This window comes from Cyclopterus lumpus, chromosome 23 (assembly GCF_009769545.1).
Source record: "Cyclopterus lumpus isolate fCycLum1 chromosome 23, fCycLum1.pri, whole genome shotgun sequence".
In the NCBI taxonomy this organism is placed as follows: Eukaryota; Metazoa; Chordata; class Actinopteri; order Perciformes; family Cyclopteridae; genus Cyclopterus; species Cyclopterus lumpus.
The window spans coordinates 16,138,365-16,161,747 of record NC_046988.1 but is presented as its reverse complement, the minus strand read 5'-3'; the positions used below and the strand labels follow the sequence as shown (position 1 = coordinate 16,161,747).

The 23,383-nt window shown below is 38.5% G+C and overlaps 3 protein-coding genes across 4 annotated transcripts in view; 2 read left to right on the top strand and 1 right to left on the bottom strand.

The window, feature by feature from the left end:
• The first annotated feature begins 102 nt into the window (after positions 1-102).
• LOC117725954 (tetraspanin-8-like) lies at positions 103-3,775 on the top strand. 2 transcript variants are annotated; one of them, XM_034525864.1, is made up of 9 exons: positions 103-281; positions 900-971; positions 1,057-1,173; positions 1,457-1,531; positions 1,623-1,718; positions 2,637-2,753; positions 2,853-2,888; positions 2,960-3,043; positions 3,127-3,299. In XM_034525864.1, exons 1-9 carry the CDS (start codon positions 222-224, stop codon positions 3,265-3,267), a joined length of 798 nt encoding a protein of 265 aa, XP_034381755.1. In that variant the 5' UTR covers positions 103-221; the 3' UTR covers positions 3,268-3,299. The 2 variants fall into 2 exon arrangements, with proteins under 2 accessions (XP_034381755.1, XP_034381756.1); XM_034525865.1 differs by having other exon boundaries at positions 105-281; positions 2,643-2,753; positions 3,127-3,775.
• Positions 3,776-5,291: 1,516 nt separating this feature from the next.
• On the bottom strand, positions 5,292-18,182 carry rab21 (RAB21, member RAS oncogene family). The gene is made up of 7 exons (XM_034525866.1): positions 17,719-18,182; positions 10,383-10,442; positions 10,134-10,241; positions 9,528-9,591; positions 8,582-8,636; positions 8,416-8,504; positions 5,292-6,372 (listed from the first exon to the last, which is right to left on the bottom strand). The coding sequence occupies exons 1-7, from the start codon at positions 17,854-17,856 to the stop codon at positions 6,233-6,235; spliced, it is 654 nt and encodes a 217-aa protein (XP_034381757.1). The 5' UTR covers positions 17,857-18,182; the 3' UTR covers positions 5,292-6,232.
• Positions 18,183-23,054: 4,872 nt separating this feature from the next.
• Positions 23,055-23,383, top strand: part of LOC117726529 (leucine-rich repeat-containing G-protein coupled receptor 5-like) — a 33,158-nt gene continuing 32,829 nt past the window's right edge. Inside the window, exon 1 of the mRNA XM_034526850.1 lies at positions 23,055-23,284. Coding sequence (XP_034382741.1) covers positions 23,055-23,284 — 230 coding nt within the window. The remainder of the gene's footprint in view (positions 23,285-23,383) is intronic.

The following is a 23,383-nucleotide window of genomic DNA, read 5'->3' as shown; positions in this document are numbered from 1 at the left end:
TCTCTCCCCTGCCTCTCTCCCTCTCTCTCTCTCTCTCTCTCTCCCCCTTCCACCCCCCCCTCCCCCTCTCCTCTTTACCGGAAGCCCCGCCCCCGTCTCCCCCTGTCACATAAAACCATCGCACCTCCCGTTACTCCCTCTCTGCCCTTCACGGTGAACGGAGCTCCTTCTCCTTCGACGCCATCTTCGTATCTCCGCGGTCTCTTCGTGTTTAATTAAACATGGCGCAGGTCAACGCGTGCCTCAAACTCATCTTCACCATCTTCAACATCTTCTTCGCGGTGAGTTGGCGTTTTTAAAAATGGCCGCGAGCCGCCGTTCCGTGACCGCGGTACCCGGATGTAGTGAGGAATTAAAACTGCGCAGTCGATTTAACTAATCGATTATTTTATTTATTTAAATAATGTCGTTTTATTGTTACTGCTCAACCTCGCATTCCCCTCAGTGGCTTAAACTGTATTTAAATTTCCAGTGATTTAGTAAGAAATGTAATTTATTCCTGTTCAACTGACATATTGAACACTTTGTTCACTGTTTGTTCTTTAAAAACTGTTCTGGCAACAATTATGTTTAATAGTTTGCAGCTTGTCTGCAGAAACTTTTTTTATTTTTCACAATAAAAGCCTCTGATGTTGAGTCTCTGGGTTTTTGTTTCCGGTTCCACCGGTTCTCATGAAAGTTGTTCTCCGTGAGAACAACTTTCGTTTCTCAAAGTCTTTAAATGTCTTTTGTCTTATTCAGTGTAATACAACAATAAATCTCCATATTTTATAGCCTGATAACGGCATTTTATGACACAAAATATTGTATTTAATGTGAACATCAGCAAACTGTCACATTTTAGAAGATTAAACAGGATATATATATATATATCATTTAATTTGGACAATTTTTTTCAGATCGTGGGCGGCGTCATCATCGCGCTCGCTCTGCTGTCACAGGTCGTCACGAACGTTGATGGAGGCGAAGGCGTAAGAACAAACTGTATTTAGACAACAATAATAATAATAATAATAATGAAATGCATATGAACCCGTCCGCTTCGCCTTCTTTCAGCTGGAGGGTCGAACCGTCGGCCTCATCGTCCTCTACGCCGTGGGCGCCATCACCATGGTGATCGCCATCCTGGGAGCCTTCGGCGCCCACAGGGAGAACCGGGCCTGTCTGATCGTGGTGCGTACCGAGACCACGTCTTTCATTTACTAATCAAAGCCCGTGAGATCAACTCGCTGGATGAATCTAGAGAGAAAGTTCCAGAATGACTTCAAAAGGTTCCTTTTTGTTCTTGCTGTTGTGACACAGCACTTCCTGTTTGAGACGGCACTTCCTGTTTGTGAGACGGCACTTCCTGTTCCTTCAGAGTCTGTTTGGGCTCGAACGCCGATCTGTGGAAACTCTGTCCTTAAAGAAAAGTTTGGGGAATCGCTGTGATGTCATTTCCTGTTTCTCTCTCCAGTTCCTGGTGTGTATGGTCATCGGCAGTCTGATGATGCTCCGAGCTGGAGTCCCCGCCGTCGCCGCCCACCCCAAGGTAACGCCCCCCCCCCCACTGTAACCCCCCCCCCCCTCCTTTTGACGTGGGCTCATCCGTTTGTCTTGTTGTGACGTTCATTCTTCGTTAGTTGGAGAGAGTTTTGGAAGAGAAGTTTCGTGCGCTTCTCCCTCTCGACAAAGCTTCATACGATGTGAAGAGCATGGCCGACAGCCTCCAGAGACAGGTGACACACACACACACACACACACACACACACACACACTGGAATGAGTATTTGTATGTCACCTCTTATCTGAAACCAGTTTGACTGCTTTTTGTTCTGATCGTTTCGGGAACTGGTGACGAAATGAATGAAACCCGAGAAAGTCGAGATAAAAAATAAAAAAACTGTAATTTTAATTAAATCGAGAGACAAAGTTAATTTAAACGCATTCTATCTTAATTATCATGACGCAGCTCCATTATTTTATTTTTTTGTTAATTCAGTGAATACACATTTAAAAAGTGTATTCTTCTGCAAGTTGTTTACAGGGCTGCACCTGTGCGGCCTCGGAGCCGCCTGATTGGCTGGCTGCCAGGTGGGTTATCGGCCAGAGATGCAAATCTCTTGGAGGACAAAGTGGATTTTATTTGACTTCCTGTTTAGAAGAAGAAGAAGAACCCTTTGAGTTTTTTTTTTATTCATTAAAACAAACAGGAACTGATGTAAAACTTATATTTTAATAATGCTGCAATAAAGTTTCTCCATCGACTCTCTGAACAAACACAGGAATCAGCTTCAAGGAGTAAAAGTACACTAGTACTATCTGCTTCATGGAGTAAAAGTACACTAGTACTATCTGCTTCATGGAGTAAAAGTACACTAGTACTATCTGCTTCATGGAGTAAAAGTACACTAGTACTATCGGCTTCATGGAGTAAAAGTACACTAACTTCAAGGAAAGCTGGGATCTTTCCCGTTTCCGACGTCTCTTCTTCTGGTTCGGTCCGAATGAAGCAGGAAGTCGTCCGAATGAAGCAGGAAGTCGTCCGAATGAAGCAGGAAGTCGTCCGAATGAAGCAGGAAGTCGTCCGAATGAAGCAGGAAGTCGCGAAGACGCCGTCTCTTTAAAAACAGGCCTGACGTTTTCTTCTTCTGTGGTTCCAGCTGCACTGCTGCGGTCTGTTCAGCTACCTGGACTGGGAGGACAACATCCCCACCACGTGTGAGTGCGACCCGGACAAGATGGAGGGAAAGTGTCAATCCGTCATCTACCAGGTGACAAACAAACAAACAAACAAACAAACGCTTCGTCCGTCGTTGGGTCATTTAAAGGCAGCTCACTAACGCGTTTCTTCTTCTGTGGTTTTCCTTCAGGGCATCCTGATGCCGAGGAAGTCCGTCTACATCAAGGTGAGTGGAGCCGAAACGTGAACTTGATGATGATGTTCAGCTCAGAGTAAACAAAGTGACCTCGTCTCCAGACCTGCTTCCCCGTCATCCTCCACTACGTCCTGCTGCTGTCCAACGTCATGATCGGAGTCGCCTTCACGCTGGCCGCCCTGGCGGTGAGAACAGCCCTTTGTATTCGGATTTATACAAAAATATATATATATATATTTATTAATAATAATAATACTGTCTCCTCCAGCTGATCGGCATGGCGCTGTCCTCCGCCATCATCCACCAGATGCGTAACCACAACCGGCCCACCGTCCTGATGACGGTGCCGGCCATCTTCACCACGCCTCCTCCCAAATACCAGGAGCTGCACAACCCCCCCGGCTACTAGAGGGGGGCGTTGCTTCCTGTTCAGGGGGGGGGGGGGGGGGGGCGCTTCCTGTTCAGGGCGGGGGGTCGCCTCTCAAAGTGCCTTTCGGACGGGAACTGTTACTCCTCTGGGTTCCATCTTGAATTAGGCTAGAGTGCATTTGATTGGTCGGTGCATTCTGGGGGGCGGGGCTTATTGATGTTGATTTAATTCATGAGATTTTTGGTTACATTTTCTTCTGGAGAATTTTAAATCGACTATCAAGAAAACTTTTTTGTTGATTTTTTTCAATGATAATAAAATCAAGATCCCAATAATTTGAGGTCAGATTAAAGAAGATAAAACTAACTCCAGAAAGTGTGATTTGAAATTAAAATGTTTTTGAGAACCGTTTTTTTTCGGCTGTAGTTTCCTAAAGGACAAGATGCAAAAAAACTATTTTTAAATAACTTAATAAATATTTTCTTGTTTATGTAAATGTTCAATCTGCTGAGGCACTGAAATAAACCTGCTGCATTTTGAAGCTTAAGATGTGTGTGTGGATTTTCTGCCTGAAATTGAGAAAAAATATACTTAAAATAAAAGACCAGTACTTTTTATAAATATATTTCAGTACTTTTAGTAAATGTACTGAAATACTCCAGTAAACTTGAGTATTTATTGCCATCTCCAATATTGAAATGTAACTTTATTTTGAAGTATAATATAAACACAACTCTAATAATCTCAACTGATGAAAAGCGGTTCACGACTCAGAATCAATAAGTCGTTTGATTATCGGATCAACAGCGCCCTCTGGTGGACAAACGGCGTCACGACGGTTTCTAACAAGCATTTAAAATGAGTAAAAACATGACGTCATTTCTACTTTGATTTAATCTGTAAAATCAACATGAAGAACGGACGACGCGTTAAATCTGATGAAAAAATAAGATTTACAAAGTGTTTCTCTTTTAAAGAAACAGGAAGTGTTTTTACTTCTTGCAGCGATTATTTCTCAAAGGCAGATGAATGAAAGTAGAAGTACACAGAAAATACTTTGTTTCATGTACAGATTTCTGAGTAAATATAATTTATTAAATTTGATGCTCAGGTTTTATTAATTCACCATTTAAAAGAAAAACAGAAATCAAACATGCACAAAGAGGAAGAGGAGGGGGAAGATGAAGAGGAAGAGAAGGAGGGGGGGGTGAAGGAGCTGAACTTTGAGCAGCACAATATTGAGGAAGCGATTATTATATTTAAAGATGATTTAATCAATTAGAATGAGAATTAATGGACAAGAATTTGAATTTGAAGAATTTTATTTGTTTCAAGCTTTTTCTTTTGTTTTACAAAGTTGTGAATAAATGTAAGTCATTTTATCAATTTATCAAACATTAAATACGTGAAAGTAAATGTTGCAGTCCATATTTATTTAAATATATATCCATATATATATTTAAATATATATCTATATATAATTTTTTTTTTTTAAATAAGCGGCATATAGTTTCATTCAGATCAACTGGAAAAGGCAACCGTTAATCATTAATATTAATCATTAGCGTCAATCCTTAATATTGATCGGCAGATCAGAGGAATTATTGATCTGATTTATTTAACATTTACAGTTTCTCTGTTTTACAAACTGACATTTTGAGGTTTTGGACAAAAGTAGTTTGAAAATCTTTTTTACAGACAAATTAAATACCTTTATCACAATAAATATTATATACACATAAATATGTTAGAACTGTTTTATTTGTTATTTCTATTTTCTAAATTAGTCAGTTTTTTTCAGTTTAATATAATTAATATCATAAGTTTTAGACATATGAAGGTTTTATATTTTTTTGCAAACGGAGACATTGAAATTATTCCTTTATTTTTTTATTATTTACAAAATGCAGTTTACAAAAAAATATTTAGTTAAATTACTTCACCTCTTATTTAATGAAACCTATTTAATTTGTCTGAGTTCAGAATTATTCATTAAATTATTTCTTTCGTGACAAACGTGATGATTTAAGAGATTAAAAGATTTAAAAACGACGACGTCGTCGGACTTTTTCCAGTCGATTTTATTTTATTACAACATTCTGGAATAAAAGAAAAACCCCGAAAAACCAAAAACACACATTTAAACCGGTTCTTTTTTAGTCACATGATCCTTTAATATCTCGTAGTAACCGTTAAGGGGTTATTGATCTTCACTTCGTCTGAAATGGAGGATAAATATTAATTCTGTGTAAAAAAAAATAAATAAAAAAAATAGAAGTTCATCTTTTAAAGGGACAGACATGTATTTGAATGAAGTACTTCTCCATAGTCAGAGTAGTACTACTGACCAGTGGAGTGTAGTACGTCTAAACAGCGCTACTGTCCCTTTAAGAAGAACTTTAAAACCTCTTCCAGAGCGTTTTCGTTGAGTGGAGATAAAAACTTGAAAGAATGGAAACCTGTCCTTTAATGTTTTGTCCAGCAGGCGGCGCCGTTTCACGCTCCTCCAGGGGTTTAATATCAGGAAGAAACATGTTTATATTTATAGATAAATATGATGATTAATGGAGGTTTATACAGTGTGTGTTTGTATGTTTTATCCCACCAAAAAAAAGAAAAGACAACAAAATGAATTATAATAATAAATCTCTGGCGCCATTTAAAGTTACTTCAGCTCTTTTCTTCGTGAAGTATTAAAAAAAAACAGCTTCAGTGTTTACTTTGAAATCACTGCTTCTGTGGGAAATTAGAGATTTTAGTTCTGAAAATGTGGATTTTCATCAAATTGAAAATCGCTCAATTTGATCATGAGATGCTTTTATTTTGAAGGGAACAGTGATTAAACCATTTTAAATATTATTTCCCAGCAAAAAAACATTTGGGATTATTTTTTATTATTTTTAAGATTCTAAAGCAACAGAGACTCAAATGTGTGTGTGTGTGTGTGTGTGTGTGTGTGTGTGTGTGAATATTATGTCTGCAAGCGTGTGCGTGTGAGTGTGTGTTAGCCAGAAGAGCAGCATCCTCCCGCGGGCGTGGATTGTGGTTCGTCATCGACAATCTGTACGCCCCGCCTACTCGATGCTGATTGGCTGGCTCCGTTGCCCTTCAATCTCTCCTCGGCCTGAGCCGTCTCCATCATCCCTGAAAACAAGAGAAACAGTTCCAATAAAAATAAACCTCAAATATATATATCTGTTTCCAGTCTTTATGCTAAGCTATCTGTTTCCAACTGTTTCCAGTCTTTATGCTAAGCTATCTGTTTCCCAGTCTTTATGCTAAGCTATCTGTTTCCACTTGTTTCCAGTCTTTATGCTAAGCTATCCGTTTCCACCTGTTTCCAGTCTTTATGCTAAGCTATCTGTTTCCAGTCTTTATGCTAAGCTATCCGTTTCCACTTGTTTCCGGTCTTTATGCTAAGCTATCCGTTTCCACCTGTTTCCAGTCTTTATGCTAAGCTATCTGTTTCCAGTCTTTATGCTAAGCTATCTGTTTCCCAGTCTTTATGCTAAGCTATCTGTTTCCAGTCTTTATGCTAAGCTATCTGTTTCCAGTCGTTATGCTAAGCTATCCGTTTCCAGTCTTTATGCTAAGCTATCTGTTTCCAGTCTTTATGGTAAGCTATCCGTTTCCACCCGCTTGCAGCCTTTATGCCAAGCTATCCGTTTCCAGCCTTTATGCCAAGCTATCCGTTTCCAGTCTTTATGCTAAGCTATCTGTTTCCAGTCTTTATGCTAAGCTATCCATTTCCACCTGTTTCCAGTCTTTATGCTAAGCTATCTGTTTCCAGTCTTTATGCTAAGCTATCCGTTTCCACCTGCTTCCAGTCTTTATGCGAAGCTATCAGTTTCCAGTCTTTATGCTAAGCTATCCGTTTCCACCTGCTTCCAGTCTTTATGCGAAGCTATCAGTTTCCAGTCTTTATGCTAAGCTATCTGTTTCCAGTCTTTATGCTAAGCTATCTGTTTCCAGTCTTTATGCCAAGCTATCCGTTTCCAGTCTTTATGCTAAGCTATCTGTTTCCAGTCTTTATGCCAAGCTATCCGTTTCCACCCGCTTGCAGTCTTTATGCCAAGCTATCCGTTTCCAGTCTTTATGCTAAGCTATCTGTTTCCACCTGCTTCCAGCCTTTATGCCAAGCTATCCGTTTCCAGCCTTTATGCCAAGCTATCCGTTTCCAGTCTTTATGCTAAGCTATCCGTTTCCACCTGTTTCCAGTCTTTATGCTAAGCTATCTGTTTCCAGTCGTTATGCTAAGCTATCTGTTTCCAGTCTTTATGCTAAGCTATCCGTTTCCACCTGTTTCCAGTCTTTATGCTAAGCTATCTGTTTCCAGTCTTTATGCTAAGCTATCCGTTTCCACCTGCTTCCAGTCTTTATGCCAAGCTATCAGTTTCCAGTCTTTATGCTAAGCTATCTGTTTCCAGTCTTTATGCTAAGCTATCTGTTTCCAGTCTTTATGCCAAGCTATCTGTTTCCAGTCTTTATGCCAAGCTATCTGTTTCCAGTCTTTATGCTAAGCTATCTGTTTCCAGTCTTTATGCCAAGCTATCCGTTTCCACCCGCTTGCAGTCTTTATGCCAAGCTATCCGTTTCCAGTCTTTATGCTAAGCTATCTGTTTCCACCTGCTTCCAGCCTTTATGCCAAGCTATCCGTTTCCAGCCTTTATGCCAAGCTATCCGTTTCCAGTCTTTATGCTAAGCTATCTGTTTCCAGTCTTTATGCCAAGCTATCTGTTTCCAGTCTTTATGCTAAGCTATCTGTTTCCAGTCTTTATGCCAAGCTATCCGTTTCCACCCGCTTGCAGTCTTTATGCCAAGCTATCCGTTTCCAGTCTTTATGCTAAGCTATCTGTTTCCACCTGCTTCCAGCCTTTATGCCAAGCTATCCGTTTCCAGCCTTTATGCCAAGCTATCCGTTTCCAGTCTTTATGCTAAGCTATCTTTTTCCAGTCTTTATGCTAAGCTATCTGTTTCCAGTCTTTATGTCAAGCTATCCGTTTCCAGTCTTTATGCTAAGCTATCTGTTTCCAGTCGTTATGCTAAGCTATCCGTTTCCAGTCTTTATGCTAAGCTATCCGTTTCCAGTCTTTATGCTAAGCTATCTGTTTCCAGTCTTTATGCTAAGCTATCTGTTTCCAGTCGTTATGCTAAGCTATCCGTTTCCAGCCCAAAACGAGTTCTTACGTTTACAAAGATCCAGGAAAAGCTCCTCGATGCCTTTATTCAACTTGGCTGACGAGTGATAATGTTTGGCTCCGACCGACTCGGCGTAACTTAGAGAGAGAGAGAAGACGTACTGAGCATGCTCAGAAACACCACCACCTTCGTCATCATCTTCATCACTTCTTACCTCTCCGCCTCTTCCACTGAAACATGTCGGTCTTTGTCCAAATCAATTTTATTACCTGCAGAGAAAATAAATCAAACTGCTTAGTCTATTAAATTTGGGTTTTTTTCCACTGCAGCTCATGAATATTCATTTTTATATTTAAATGTATTCGCTTTTATCCTTGAATTAAAAAAAATTATATAATAGAATAGAATATTCTTTCAGTCAACAGATGAGAATAAAAAGCTTACAAATATAATGAATTATCTTCTTGTTATCTCCACCTTCTAGATCAATATTATTATTAATTCATATTAATGTTGACATTATAAAAAATAACAACAATAATTATTTTAAATATTATTATTATGCAAAATTATATTACTCATCCTGAGGTGGTCATTTATACGTACAGTTCCTTTAATTATTCCTATTAAATGATCTGAATTATTCAACAGAAAGTAGAAGTGCACTAAAGACCAAAAATATAGATTTATGAGAAAAAAAGCTTAAAATAAATGAAAGTCACACATTTATCTCCCTAATAATTAAATGTGATTTACTGCTTCATCAAAATCATCTGAATCAGATTTCATGAACACGACAACTTAATCCAGTTAAACACTCAACTTTGTATTTAAAAAGACATAAAAACAAACGGATCAAATCAATTAAGAACATTATTATTGTTGCCAATGGTAACAAATAAATAAATAAAGATGAAATTAAAGTGACAAAAGTAAATAATTACGAGTTTCCTTTTGAAGACTCAAAGTCTGGATGCTTATTATCATAATGAGGTCATTTTGGGCTAAAATCACCAGTTATATTATTATTACTATTATTAGTAGTAACATTTCTATTACCGCTTTAATTATTCTATTACTTCCATTACTATTATTATCATTGTTCAATGTTTGTTCGATCATAAATAAGTCATAAACAACAACAACCATAAATAACTTACCTACTATACATAAACAGATCTCGTTCCCCAACATTTTCCTGAGCTCTTTGACCCAGTTCTTCACCTGCAGACAGAAACACACTTAAGTTTTATACTTTATATGTTTTGTGTTTTATATTTTATATGTTTTATATGTTTCATTTGTTTTATATGTTTTATTTGAATATATCTATATATATATTTTTCTTTTTTTTCTTTTAGGTAACAATTTAAATAATTTATCAATTAACAAATTTAACAATTCATTTTGTCCAGAAATTATTTTAGATGTTTAAAAAATAATGAACAGGGCCGTTAACAGTTTTAATCAATACTAATAAACATACATTATTTCTTATATATATATATATATATATATATATATATATATTATAGTAATGACTTTATATACTGCTGGTAGTTTAATCTGTAATAATACTTTATTCATCATATTTGGTATAATCTGGATTTGTGGAGTATAAGTACATCATGTTAGTACTTAATTACAGTACTCGAGTACTTTTCAACACTGAAGCAGATAAAAGTCTGATGTCCATGATTCTACAGAGTACTCTGAAAGTACTCAGAGTACTCTGAAAGTACTCAGAGTACTGCAGGTAGTACTACCTTCAGAAAGGAGTCCTCGTCGGTGATGTCGTACACCAGCACGGCTCCGTTGGAGTCGCGGTAGTAAATCGGCCCCAAAGCGTGGAAACGCTCCTGACCCGCCGTGTCCTGAAAACACACAAAAACACACACAAACACACAAAAACACACACAAACACACACAAACACACACAAACACGCTGAATACTTCGTACTCGTGTTTTTCTACTTCGTACTTCATGAGTAAGTCAGAGTATCTGAGAATCTCACCCAGATGGCCAAGTTCACCCTCTTTCCTGTGATGTTGAGCTTCTTCGTGAGGAACGACGCCTGCAGAGGAAGAGGAGGAGGAGGAGGGAGGAGGAGGAGGGAGGAAGAAGAGAAGAGGAAGAAGAGGAGGAGGGAGGAGGAGGGAGGAAGAAGAAGAGGGAGGAGGAAGAGAAGAGGAGGGAGGAAGAAGAAGAGGAGGGAGGAGGAGGGAGGAAGAAGAAGAGGAGGGAGGAAGAGAAGAGGAGGGAGGAAGAGAAGAGGAGGGAGGAAGAGAAGAGGAGGGAGAAAGAGAAGAGGAGGGAGGAAGAAGAAGAGGAGGGACGAAGAGAAGAGGAGGGAGGAAGAAGAGGAGGGAGAAAGAGAAGAGGAGGGAGGAAGAGAAGAGGAGGGAGGAAGAAGAGTAGGGAGGAAGAAGAAGAGGGAGGAGGAAGGAAGAAGAAGAGGAGGGAGGAAGAGAAGAGGAGGGAGGAAGAAGAGGAGGGAGAAAGAGAAGAGGAGGGAGGAAGAAGAGGAGGGAGGAAGAGAAGAGGAGGAGGAGGGAGGAAGAAGAGGAGGAGGAAAAGAGGAGGAGGAAGAAGAGAAGAGGAGGAGGAGAAGAAGAGGAGGGGGAGGAGGGAGGAAGAGGAGGAGGAGGAGAAGAGGTGGAAGAGAAAGAAGAAGAACAGGAAGAGAAAGAAGAGAAGAGGAAGAAGAGGGGGAGGAGGAGGAGGAGATAATAATTAGGGTTTAATACAAACAGAAAACATGTTATTGATGTACTTTGACTGACTGGGATTCTGAACGTCTCATGATCACATGGACGTGACCTTTGACCTTTGGTCTGTTAGTCGATCACACCTGAAGGATTAACAGTGTGTGTGTGTGTGTGTGTGTGCGTGTGTGTGTGTGTGTGTGTGTGTGTGTGTGTGTGTGTTCTGACTTCTAAATAATGTTGATGGTTAATTGATTATTGGTTTTGTCTGTGACAGAATCTGTGATTTTATTATTGATGCTACAACAGTGTGATTGAATTGTTTATATATATATATATATATATATATATATATATATATATATATATATATATATACACACATACATATATACATACATTACACACACACACACTATATATATATAGTGTGTGTGTGTGTAATGTCAGCGGGCTGAGAACCAGAACTATTGGGACAAACAGTTACTAAACTATTTATTAAGCACAATTAAAATAAGACGGTCTGACAGCAGATTAACTAAATTAAATGAGTCATAAAAGAAGAGCTGTGATTGGTCGAGCTCAAACATGTCTGATCCCAGAACAGTTAGCTCAATAACATCTCTGAGGAGAGGAGAACTGTGGAAACATGAGGAGAGGAGAGGAGGAGAGGAGGAGAGGAGAGGAGGAGAGGAGGAGGAGAGGAAAGGAGAGGAGGAGACGAGAGGAGGAGACGAGGAGAGGAGGAGGAGGAGAGGAGAGGAGGAAAGGAGAGGAGAGGAGGAGGAGAGGAGGAAAGGAAAGGAGAGGAGAGGAGAGGAAAGGAGAGGAGAGGAGGAGGAGAGGAGGAAAGGAGGAAAGGAAAGGAGAGGAGAGGAAAGGAGAGGAGGAGAGGAGGAGAGGAGAGGAGAGGAGGAGAGGAGGCGACGAGAGGAGGAGAGGAGGAGAGGAGAGGAGAGGAGGAGAGGAGGAGAGGAGAGGAGGAAAGGAGAGGAGGAGGAGAGGAGGAAAGGAGAGGAGACGCTGTTAGCTAGTTAGCTAGCTAGCTAGCTAACATGTGAACACACCAACATAACGTCTTCTTGCTCCAATGGGGCGTTCACACCAAACGCGTTGCGAGTCGCTTCCATAACGAAGTCAACGCACAGACGCGAATGGTTGAGAAATTCGCCGGGCGTTGCGATGGACCCGAATGGCGCGTTGCAACCCGCCAGGTTGAAAGCCAATCAGCGTTGAGAAGCTCCGCCCCCCTTAGCTGCTGCTGCTCTCGCAGAACTAGCCTCTGAGATAAGCCACGCCCCCTTTGGTTGCGAAAGAGGCGAATGAACTCAACTTGTCTGGCGAATAAACTGACGCGAGTAAAGCGTTGCGAATATTCCCAACGCACCTTTAATCTTTTTATATCAACAACTCTCATTATAATAAATAATAACACCATTATAATAACATAATAACACCATTATAATAACATAATAACACCATTATAATAACATAATAACACCATTATAATAACATAATAACACCATTATAATAACATAATAATACCATTATAATAACAAAGCTTTTGATGGACGACACTCGGTGGGTTTAATTAGCAGAATTTAGGTCGAGAACAACATTTAATTATTGATGACACATTGATTATTGATTATTAACAGTCTGCTTTGATATTAATGTACAACGATGGAAGTATTCAGAGTCTTTACTGCAGTAAAACTACTACGACCAAGCTGTGAAAATACTAAAAATACTGCAAAATGGTTTCTTATTATAACTCATGTTGGATTAATATGGAGTACTAAATGTACCTCTGAGATGTAGTACAGTAACAAGTACTATATGTACCTGTGACATGTAGTACATTAACAAGTAATATATGTACCTCTGACATGTAGTACAGTAACAAGTACTAAATGTACCTCTGAGATGTAGTACAGTAACAAGTACTATATGTACCTGTGACATGTAGTACATTAACAAGTAATATATGTACCTCTGACATGTAGTACATTAACAAGTACTATATGTACCTCTGAGATGTAGTACAGTAACAAGTACTATATGTACCTCTGACATGTAGTACATTAACAAGAGGTAGTACATTAACAAGTACTAAATGTACCTCTGAGATGTAGTACATTAACAAGAGGTAGTACATTAACAAGTACTAAATGTACCTCTGACATGTAGTACATTAACAAGAGGTAGTACATTAACAAGTACTAAATGTACCTCTGAGATGTAGTACATTAACAAGTACTATATGTACCTCTGACATGTAGTACAGTAACAAGTACTATATGTACCTCTGACATGTAGTACATTAACAAGTACTATATGTACCTCTGAGATGTAGTACAGTAACAAGTACTATATGTACCTCTGACATGTAGTACATTAACAAGAGGTAGTACATTAACAAGTACTAAATGTACCTCTGAGATGTAGTACATTAACAAGTACTATATGTACCTCTGACATGTAGTACAATAACAAGTACTATATTTACCTCTGACATGTAGTACAGTAACAAGTACTATATGTACCTCTGAGATGTAGTACATTAACAAGTACTATATGTACCTCTGACATGTAGTACAGTAACAAGTACTATATGTACCTCTGACAAGTAGTACATTAACATTAACAAGTACTATATGTACCTCTGACATGTAGTACATTAACAAGTACTATATGTACCTCTGACATGTAGTACAGTAACAAGTACTATATGTAACTCTGACAAGTAGTACATTAACAAGTACTATATGTACCTCTGACAAGTAGTACATTAACAAGTACTATATGTACCTCTGACAAGTAGTACATTAACAAGTACTATATGTACCTCTAACATGTAGTACAATAACAAGTACTATATGTACCTCTAACATGTAGTACAATAACAAGTACTATATGTACCTCTGACAAGTAGTACATTAACAAGTACTATATGTACCTCTAACATGTAGTACAATAACAAGTACTATATGTACCTCTGACAAGTAGTACATTAACAAGTACTATATGTACCTCTAACATGTAGTACATTAACAAGTACTATATGTACCTCTAACATGTAGTACAATAACAAGTACTATATGTACCTCTGACAAGTAGTACATTAACAAGTACTATATGTACCTCTGACAAGTAGTACATTAACAAGTACTATATGTACCTCTAACATGTAGTACATTAACAAGTACTATATGTACCTCTAACATGTAGTACAATAACAAGTACTATATGTACCTCTGACAAGTAGTACATTAACAAGTACTATATGTACCTCTAACATGTAGTACAATAACAAGTACTATATGTACCTCTGACAAGTAGTACATTAACAAGTACTATATGTACCTCTGACAAGTAGTACATTAACAAGTACTATATGTACCTCTGACATGTAGTACATTAACAAGTACTATATGTACCTCTGACATGTAGTACAATAACAAGTACTATATGTACCTCTGACATGTAGTACATTAACAAGTACTATATGTACCTCTGACAAGTAGTACATTAACAAGTACTATATGTACCTCTAACATGTAGTACAATAACAAGTACTATATGTACCTCTGACAAGTAGTACATTAACAAGTACTATATGTACCTCTGACAAGTAGTACATTAACAAGTACTATATGTACCTCTGACATGTAGTACATTAACAAGTACTATATGTACCTCTGACAAGTAGTACAATAACAAGTACTATATGTACCTCTGACAAGTAGTACATTAACAAGTACTATATGTACCTCTGACAAGTAGTACATTAACAAGTACTATATGTACCTCTGACATGTAGTACATTAACAAGTACTATATGTACCTCTGACATGTAGTACAATAACAAGTACTATATGTACCTCTGACATGTAGTACATTAACAAGTACTATATGTACCTCTGACAAGTAGTACATTAACAAGTACTATATGTACCTCTGACAAGTAGTACATTAACAAGTACTATATGTACCTCTGACATGTAGTACAATAACAAGTACTATATGTACCTCTGACAAGTAGTACATTAACAAGTACTATATGTACCTCTGACAAGTAGTACATTAACAAGTACTATATGTACCTCTAACATGTAGTACAATAACAAGTACTATATGTACCTCTGACATGTAGTACAATAACAAGTACTATATGTACCTCTGACAAGTAGTACATTAACAAGTACTATATGTACCTCTAACATGTAGTACAATAACAAGTACTATATGTACCTCTAACATGTAGTACAATAACAAGTACTATATGTACCTCTGACAAGTAGTACATTAACAAGTACTATATGTACCTCTGACATGTAGTACATTAACAAGTACTATATGTACCTCTGACATGTAGTACATTAACAAGTACTATATGTACCTCTGACAAGTAGTACATTAACAAGTACTATATGTACCTCTAACATGTAGTACAATAACAAGTACTATATGTACCTCTGACAAGTAGTACATTAACAAGTACTATATGTACCTCTAACATGTAGTACAATAACAAGTACTATATGTACCTCTGACAAGTAGTACATTAACAAGTACTATATGTACCTCTAACATGTAGTACAATAACAAGTACTATATGTACCTCTGACAAGTAGTACATTAACAAGTACTATATGTACCTCTGACAAGTAGTACATTAACAAGTACTATATGTACCTCTAACATGTAGTACAATAACAAGTACTATATGTACCTCTGACATGTAGTACAATAACAAGTACTATATGTACCTCTGACAAGTAGTACAATTACAAGTACTATATGTACCTCTGACATGTAGTACAATAACAAGTACTATATGTACCTCTGACAAGTAGTACATTAACAAGTACTATATGTACCTCTAACATGTAGTACAATAACAAGTACTATATGTACCTCTAACATGTAGTACAATAACAAGTACTATATGTACCTCTGACAAGTAGTACATTAACAAGTACTATATGTACCTCTAACATGTAGTACAATAACAAGTACTATATGTACCTCTGACAAGTAGTACATTAACAAGTACTATATGTACCTCTAACATGTAGTACAATAACAAGTACTATATGTACCTCTGACAAGTAGTACATTAACAAGTACTATATGTACCTCTGACAAGTAGTACATTAACAAGTACTATATGTACCTCTAACATGTAGTACAATAACAAGTACTATATGTACCTCTAACATGTAGTACAATAACAAGTACTATATGTACCTCTAACATGTAGTACAATAACAAGTACTATATGTACCTCTAACATGTAGTACAATAACAAGTACTATATGTACCTCTGACAAGTAGTACATTAACAAGTACTATATGTACCTCTAACATGTAGTACAATAACAAGTACTATATGTACCTCTAACATGTAGTACAATAACAAGTACTATATGTACCTCTGACAAGTAGTACATTAACAAGTACTATATGTACCTCTAACATGTAGTACAATAACAAGTACTATATGTACCTCTGAGATGTAGTACATTAACAAGTACTATATGTACCTCTGACATGTAGTACATTAACAAGTACTATATGTACCTCTGACATGTAGTACAGTAACAAGTACTATATGTACCTCTGACAAGTAGTACATTAACAAGTACTATATGTACCTGTGACATGTAGTACATTAACAAGTATTATATGTACCTTTGAGATGTAGTACAATAACAAGTACTATATGTACCTCTGACATGTAGTACAGTAACAAGTATTATATGTACCTCTGAGATGTAGTACAATAACAAGTACTATATGTACCTCTGAGATGTAGTACAGTAACAAGTACTATATGTACCTCTGACATGTAGTACAATAACAAGTACTATATGTACCTGTGACATGTAGTACAGTAACAAGTACTATATGTACCTCTGACATGTAGTACAATAACAAGTACTATATGTACCTCTGACATGTAGTACAGTAACAAGTACTATATGTACCTCTGACATGTAGTACAATAACAAGTACTATATGTACCTCTGACATGTAGTACAGTAACAAGTACTATATGTACCTCTGACATGTAGTACAATAACAAGTACTATATGTACCTCTGAGATGTAGTACAGTAACAAGTACTATATGTACCTCTGACATGTAGTACAGTAACAAGTACTATATGTACCTCTGACATGTAGTACAATAACAAGTACTATATGTACCTCTGACATGTAGTACAATAACAAGTACTATATGTACCTCTGACATGTAGTACAATAACAAGTACTATATGTACCTCTGACATGTAGTACAGTAACAAGTACTATATGTACCTCTAAAATGCAGTTGAAATGAATGCGTACAGTACAAGTACCTCAAACACGGATACCTCAGTTCTTTGGCTCGTGTACTACATTCCCCAGTCTGATATCACACAGGTGTGTTCCACGGCAGGTAAACACACACCAAGCTAACCCCGCTCCCCCGGGACGACCCGTGCAGCACGACACGCGCAGCACAACACAAACACCGCCCTGCTGCTTTGATTTCACCCAAAACACAACATGCGTCATCGCCCCTAACTAACCAGTTAATTAACCCACTCGTTAACCAAGCTAACCAGCTAACTAACCCGCTTCCGGTGCGCCTCACCTGCAGAGTGGTGATGTGCTTGTCGTTGAACTTGTTCTCGCAGTAGCGGAGCACCAGGGACGTCTTCCCCACGCAGCCTTCCCCCAGCAGCACCACCTTGAACGAGTACGTCCTGCTGCCCGCCCCTCCGGCCGCCATGACAGTTTATTAACGCTCCTTTTTATTTATTTGTGATCAGAACGAGCGCGGAGAGCTTGAAGTCTCTGCGCAGCTCACATCAGCTTCCGGCTTCTTCTTCTTGTTCTTTTTCTTCTTTTTTTTCCACAAAATGAGCACAAATCAGGAGTTTAACACCTTCGAGAGCGGAAACGGGTCTGAGTTTAATCAGTACCCCCCCACAGGTGTGAGAGGAGCGGGTCCAAACTGAGAGATACTTCCTCTTGCTACCCGACGCGGACGTCTTCTTTCCCCAAAATAATGGCGTCTCTTTCGGATAGGAGGTAGCCGGCTAGCTATAGCGAAGATCGTCTACGCGCGTGACCATGGTTCACTGAGGAGCCGAAGTCCCACCCCGTTTTATCTTTTTTACTGCTCGTGTCTCTTTCCGTTGCGGATTCTTTACTCTGTATATTTGCTGGAGTAAAGAATCCAAACAACACCCATATATTATTCTCAAAGTGTATTTATATTTCGTAGCCGAAACTCGACTTCCAGTCTCGTGTTTATTTGTTCGTCAGGACTCGGGAACTCGCAGCAGAGTGAGCACTCCGACTTGCTTTCGCCTCTCTGCGGCGTCACATGACGACAGGGTCACGATCCTCGGAGCTGCTGGGGTTTCTGATGTCGGCAAACATCAAACAAACACACGGATTATCATTATATTTTATCAGTTATTTAAATTCATTCAAAATAAATCAATGTGCGACGGTTTGTGTGAAATCAGAATGCGTTCTGGGACTTTCCTGTGAGGTTAAATGCATTTTTGTAGTTTTATTCTGATTCCTTTTTTACATTTTAATGCAACTTTTTAATTATATCTTTTATTCCAATTCAAAGGTGGCAGTCGTGGCACAGATGAATATAGTTTCATGTTTATCTTCAGAAGGTCCTGCATTGAATGGATAGTGAACAGAAGAGATGTAGACGGGGTCAAAGGTCACGTCCCTGATTGCCCCAGAGTACATCAAAAAAGCATTTCAAATGTTAGATTTTCTTTCCACCATGTGTTATGTATCACGTGAACTCCAGACACATGGGTGACACCCCAAAACACACACAACATGAGCTCAGTGTCTTTATTTCACAGGTCTGCTGTTTACAATCTATTTGCCGAAGCTTCCTGAAAATAACTATGATTATTTAATAAAGAACACTGTTCAATAAAATGATTTCCAATGACTCTGTAGAGTTGTTCAGGCAGCGCCCCCCAGATCAGCTGTCCGGGTGAATAAAGTAAATCATTGTATTTTTATTTCTACTCGTAACGTACTATTTCTCACATTGTATAACTACTTCTATGTTGAATATCTCGAGTACTTCTTCCGCTTTTGACCTCTGGAGCTTCTTCAAGGATCCCGAGTTTCTTCATCGACTTTAAAATTACAACACAAACATGTAAACAAACTTGTCCTGTTGGTGTGGCTGCAGTAAAGCGGTCCGGCCACGAGGGGGCGGAGTCTGACTGTGAATGGAGCCGCAGGGAAACTGAAACATAAATAAGAAGCAGTGTCTCTGGAACTAAAGTCGAACCAACACTAATATATATATATAACATAAAAATGTATTTTACATTTGAGAAAAAGGAAATATACATAAAAATGTCCTTTTTCTCAAATGTAAAATACATTTGTATTTAATTTACATTTTAAGTCACACATAGATACGGGGTTGAGTTTACAGAAGTGCAGATACTTTTTAATATTTATAATACTTGTGTATTTATTACCACCCCTTTTTAGCGTACAGCCTTTTATTTGTTTTTAACTTTTTATTAGCTGTATTTTGTATTCTGATGCATGACATTGTTCTTACATTTAAAGAGATTTTAATGAGGTCAGAGACTGTTTCAAGTCTTTCTGCTAAGGAGGGCTGAAACGAGCTGATTAATAAATGAGTCAATTGGAAAATATTTTGATGATTGTTAAAAAACTATTTTTAGCAGAAATAGTGAAACAATTCCAAAATTCTGTGATTTCAGCCTCACAGATTGTTCCTGATTGTTTTCATTCTTTGGGTGTTTGGACAAAAACAGTTTCACAGACTAATCAATCGATTAAATGAAAACACTCCCTGAAGATTATTTAATGATCGGTTATGAGAGTGCGTCAATCTGAACGTGTAATAAAATATTTACAATTTGTTTGAATAAAGTGAGACGAACTCTTCTGGTTGTAGAGAGATTGCTTCATAATGTCAACTGTTGCATCACCGCTTTAGTGCAGTGTGTGTACGTGTGTGTACGTGTGTGTATGTGTGTGTGCGATAAGCATCTTCATATCTCTCTTATAGTGCCAATCATTAACCAGAACTCAGCGTCTGTGTTCATGAATGAAACAACTTTGTGGGTTTAAAGGTGCGTTCCAGCTTCTTTTCAGCCTCTTCTAGCTCCTGGTTTTGTTTCCGTCTGTTCAGTCAACGAGTGTTGAAGCACAGATTCAGAAATAGTCTCAGTTCGTTACTAACGCGCCCTAACACGCTACAATGTTACGCTACAATGTTACGCTACAATGTTACGCTACAATGTTACGCTACAATGTTACGCTACAATGTTACGCTACAATGTTACGCTACAATGTTACGCTACAATGTTACGCTACAATGTTATGATACATGGTACGCTACAATGTTACACTACATGTTACGCTACAATGTTACGCTACAATGTTACGCTACAATGTTACGCTACAATGTTACACTACATGTTACGCTACATGTTACGCTACAATGTTACACTACAATGTTACACTACAATGTTACGCTACAATGTTATGATACATGTTTCATTACATGGTACGCTACAATGTTACACTACATGTTACGCTACATGGTACGCTAAATGTTACACTACATGTTACGCTACATGTTACGCTACAATGTTACGCTACAATGTTACGCTACAATGTTATGATACATGTTTCATTACATGGTACGCTACGATGTTACACTACATGTTACGCTACATGGTACGCTAAATGTTACGCTACATGTTACGCTACATGTTACGCTACATGTTACGCTACAATGTTACGCTACAATGTTATGATACATGTTATGCTACATGTTTCATTACATGGTACGCTACAATGTTACACTACATGTTACGCTACATGGTACACTAAATGTTACGCTACATGTTACGCTACAATGTTACGCTACAATGTTACGCTACAATGTTACGCTACAATGTTACGCTACAATGTTACGCTACAATGTTATGCTACAATGTTAAGTTACATGTTTCGCTACATGTTTCGTTACAGGGTACACTACAATGTTTCGCTATGATATTCCACTACATGTTACGCTACATGTTACGCTACATGTTACGCTACAATGTTACACTACAATGTTACGCTACATGTTACGCTACATGTTACGCTACATGTTACGCTACATGTTACGCTACATGTTACGCTACATGTTACGCTACATGTTACGCTACATCTTATGCTACATCTTATGCTACATCTTATGCTACATCTTATGCTACATCTTATGCTACATCTTATGCTACATCTTATGCTACATCTTATGCTACATCTTATGCTACATCTTATTCTACAATGTTACACTACAATGTTACGCTACATCTTATGCTACAATGTTACGCTACAATGTTACGCTACAATGTTAGGCTACAATGTTACGCTACATGTTACGCTACATGTTACGCTACATGTTACGCTACATGTTACGCTACATGTTACGCTACATGTTACGCTACATGTTACGCTACATGTTACGCTACATGTTACGCTACATGTTACGCTTCATGTTACGCTACATGTTACGCTACATGTTACGCTACATGTTACGCTACATGTTACGCTACATGTTACGCTACATGTTACGCTACATGTTACGCTACATGTTACGCTTCATGTTACGCTACATGTTACACTACATGTTGCGCTACATGTTACGCTACATGTTACGCTACATGTTACGCTACATGTTACGCTACATGTTACGCTACAATGTTACACTACAATGTTACGTTACATGTTTCGCTACATGTTTCGTTACAGGGTATGCTACAATGTTACACTATGATATTCCACTACATGTTACGCTAGAATGTTACGCTACAATGCTATGCTACAATGTTACACTACAATGTTTCGCTACAATTTTCCGCTACAATGTTTCGCTACAATGTTTCGCTACAATGTTTCGCTACAATGTTTCGCTACAATGTTACGCTACATGGTACGCTACATGGTACCCAACAATGTTACGCTACATGTTACGCTACATGTTACGCTACATGTTACGCTACATGTTACGCTACAACTGGGTTAAAGAATCCCACCAGGGTAATACCGTTACTGATAACGGGAATCATCCAACATGGTTTGAATAAGCTTGATGCTCATGTGCTGCAGTAGAATTAGAAATACATTTATCTGCTAATACTTTTACTTTACAGTAATGTTTTGAATGCAGTACTTTTACTTGTGTAGTATTTTCAGTGTGGTATTCGTATCTTTACTGCAGTAAAGTATCTGAATACTTCTTCCATCACTGCTAACAGTAATTAAATAAATCATCAATGTTATAATATCTGTATAATATATAACATTGTTATACAATAGGTAATAGGTTGACTTTTTGGGTGGTAAAGATGTATTATTTTGGTGATTTATTTGAATAATTATTTTATGTTCATCTATTCTTTTTTATTTAAAAACACAAATCAAGAAGAACATACACATATTGTCAAAATGACCTAGCAAAATGTAATTAAAATAATAAAATTGATACAATTAATACAAATTATAAAATAAAATAAACATATGCCTACTGAGCCAATCAAGCACAATACTCCAATATTTATTTGTATTAATTATTAGTGTTCAGACAGACAGTCAGGCAGGCAGAGAGACAGGCAGGCAGACAGGCAGACAGTGAGTAGACCATATAAAAGTAAACGGGGCTGACACACTGTAGTATGAGTGGAGGGACTCTCACTCTCACTCTCACACTCACACGCACACGCACACACACTCCGGCTCTGTCGCTGCACGCGTGCAGCCTGGAAAGCGACCAACTTGGGACTAGTGGAACTTTACAAGTCACTATTTTAATAATAATCCAGATTAAAGTCACTCCGAACTGCTTCTAGTGTAAAACCAACGTGATCCGGATCAGAAAGGAGGCGAAGCCTCGGAGAGGACATGCCGGGGTTCGTGGCTCTGCTGGCCGCGTTCACGCTCCTCTCGGCCGGGTTAAGGAGCTCCGCGGCGGCCGGAGTGGAGAGCTCCGGGGACGGGGACCGAGGAGCGGGGCGGGCGGGCTGCCCCGGCCGCTGCCGGTGCGCGGTGGACGGGCTGCTGCACCGGGTGGACTGCTCGGACCTCGGGCTCCGGGAGGTGCCGCAAAACCTGAGCGTCTTCACGTCCTACCTGTAAGTCTGCACCTGGACACGTGTGTGTGTGTGTGTGTGTGTGTGTGTGTGTGTGTGTGTGTGTGTGTGTGCACGCGCGTGCATCGCACGGTTATGCAG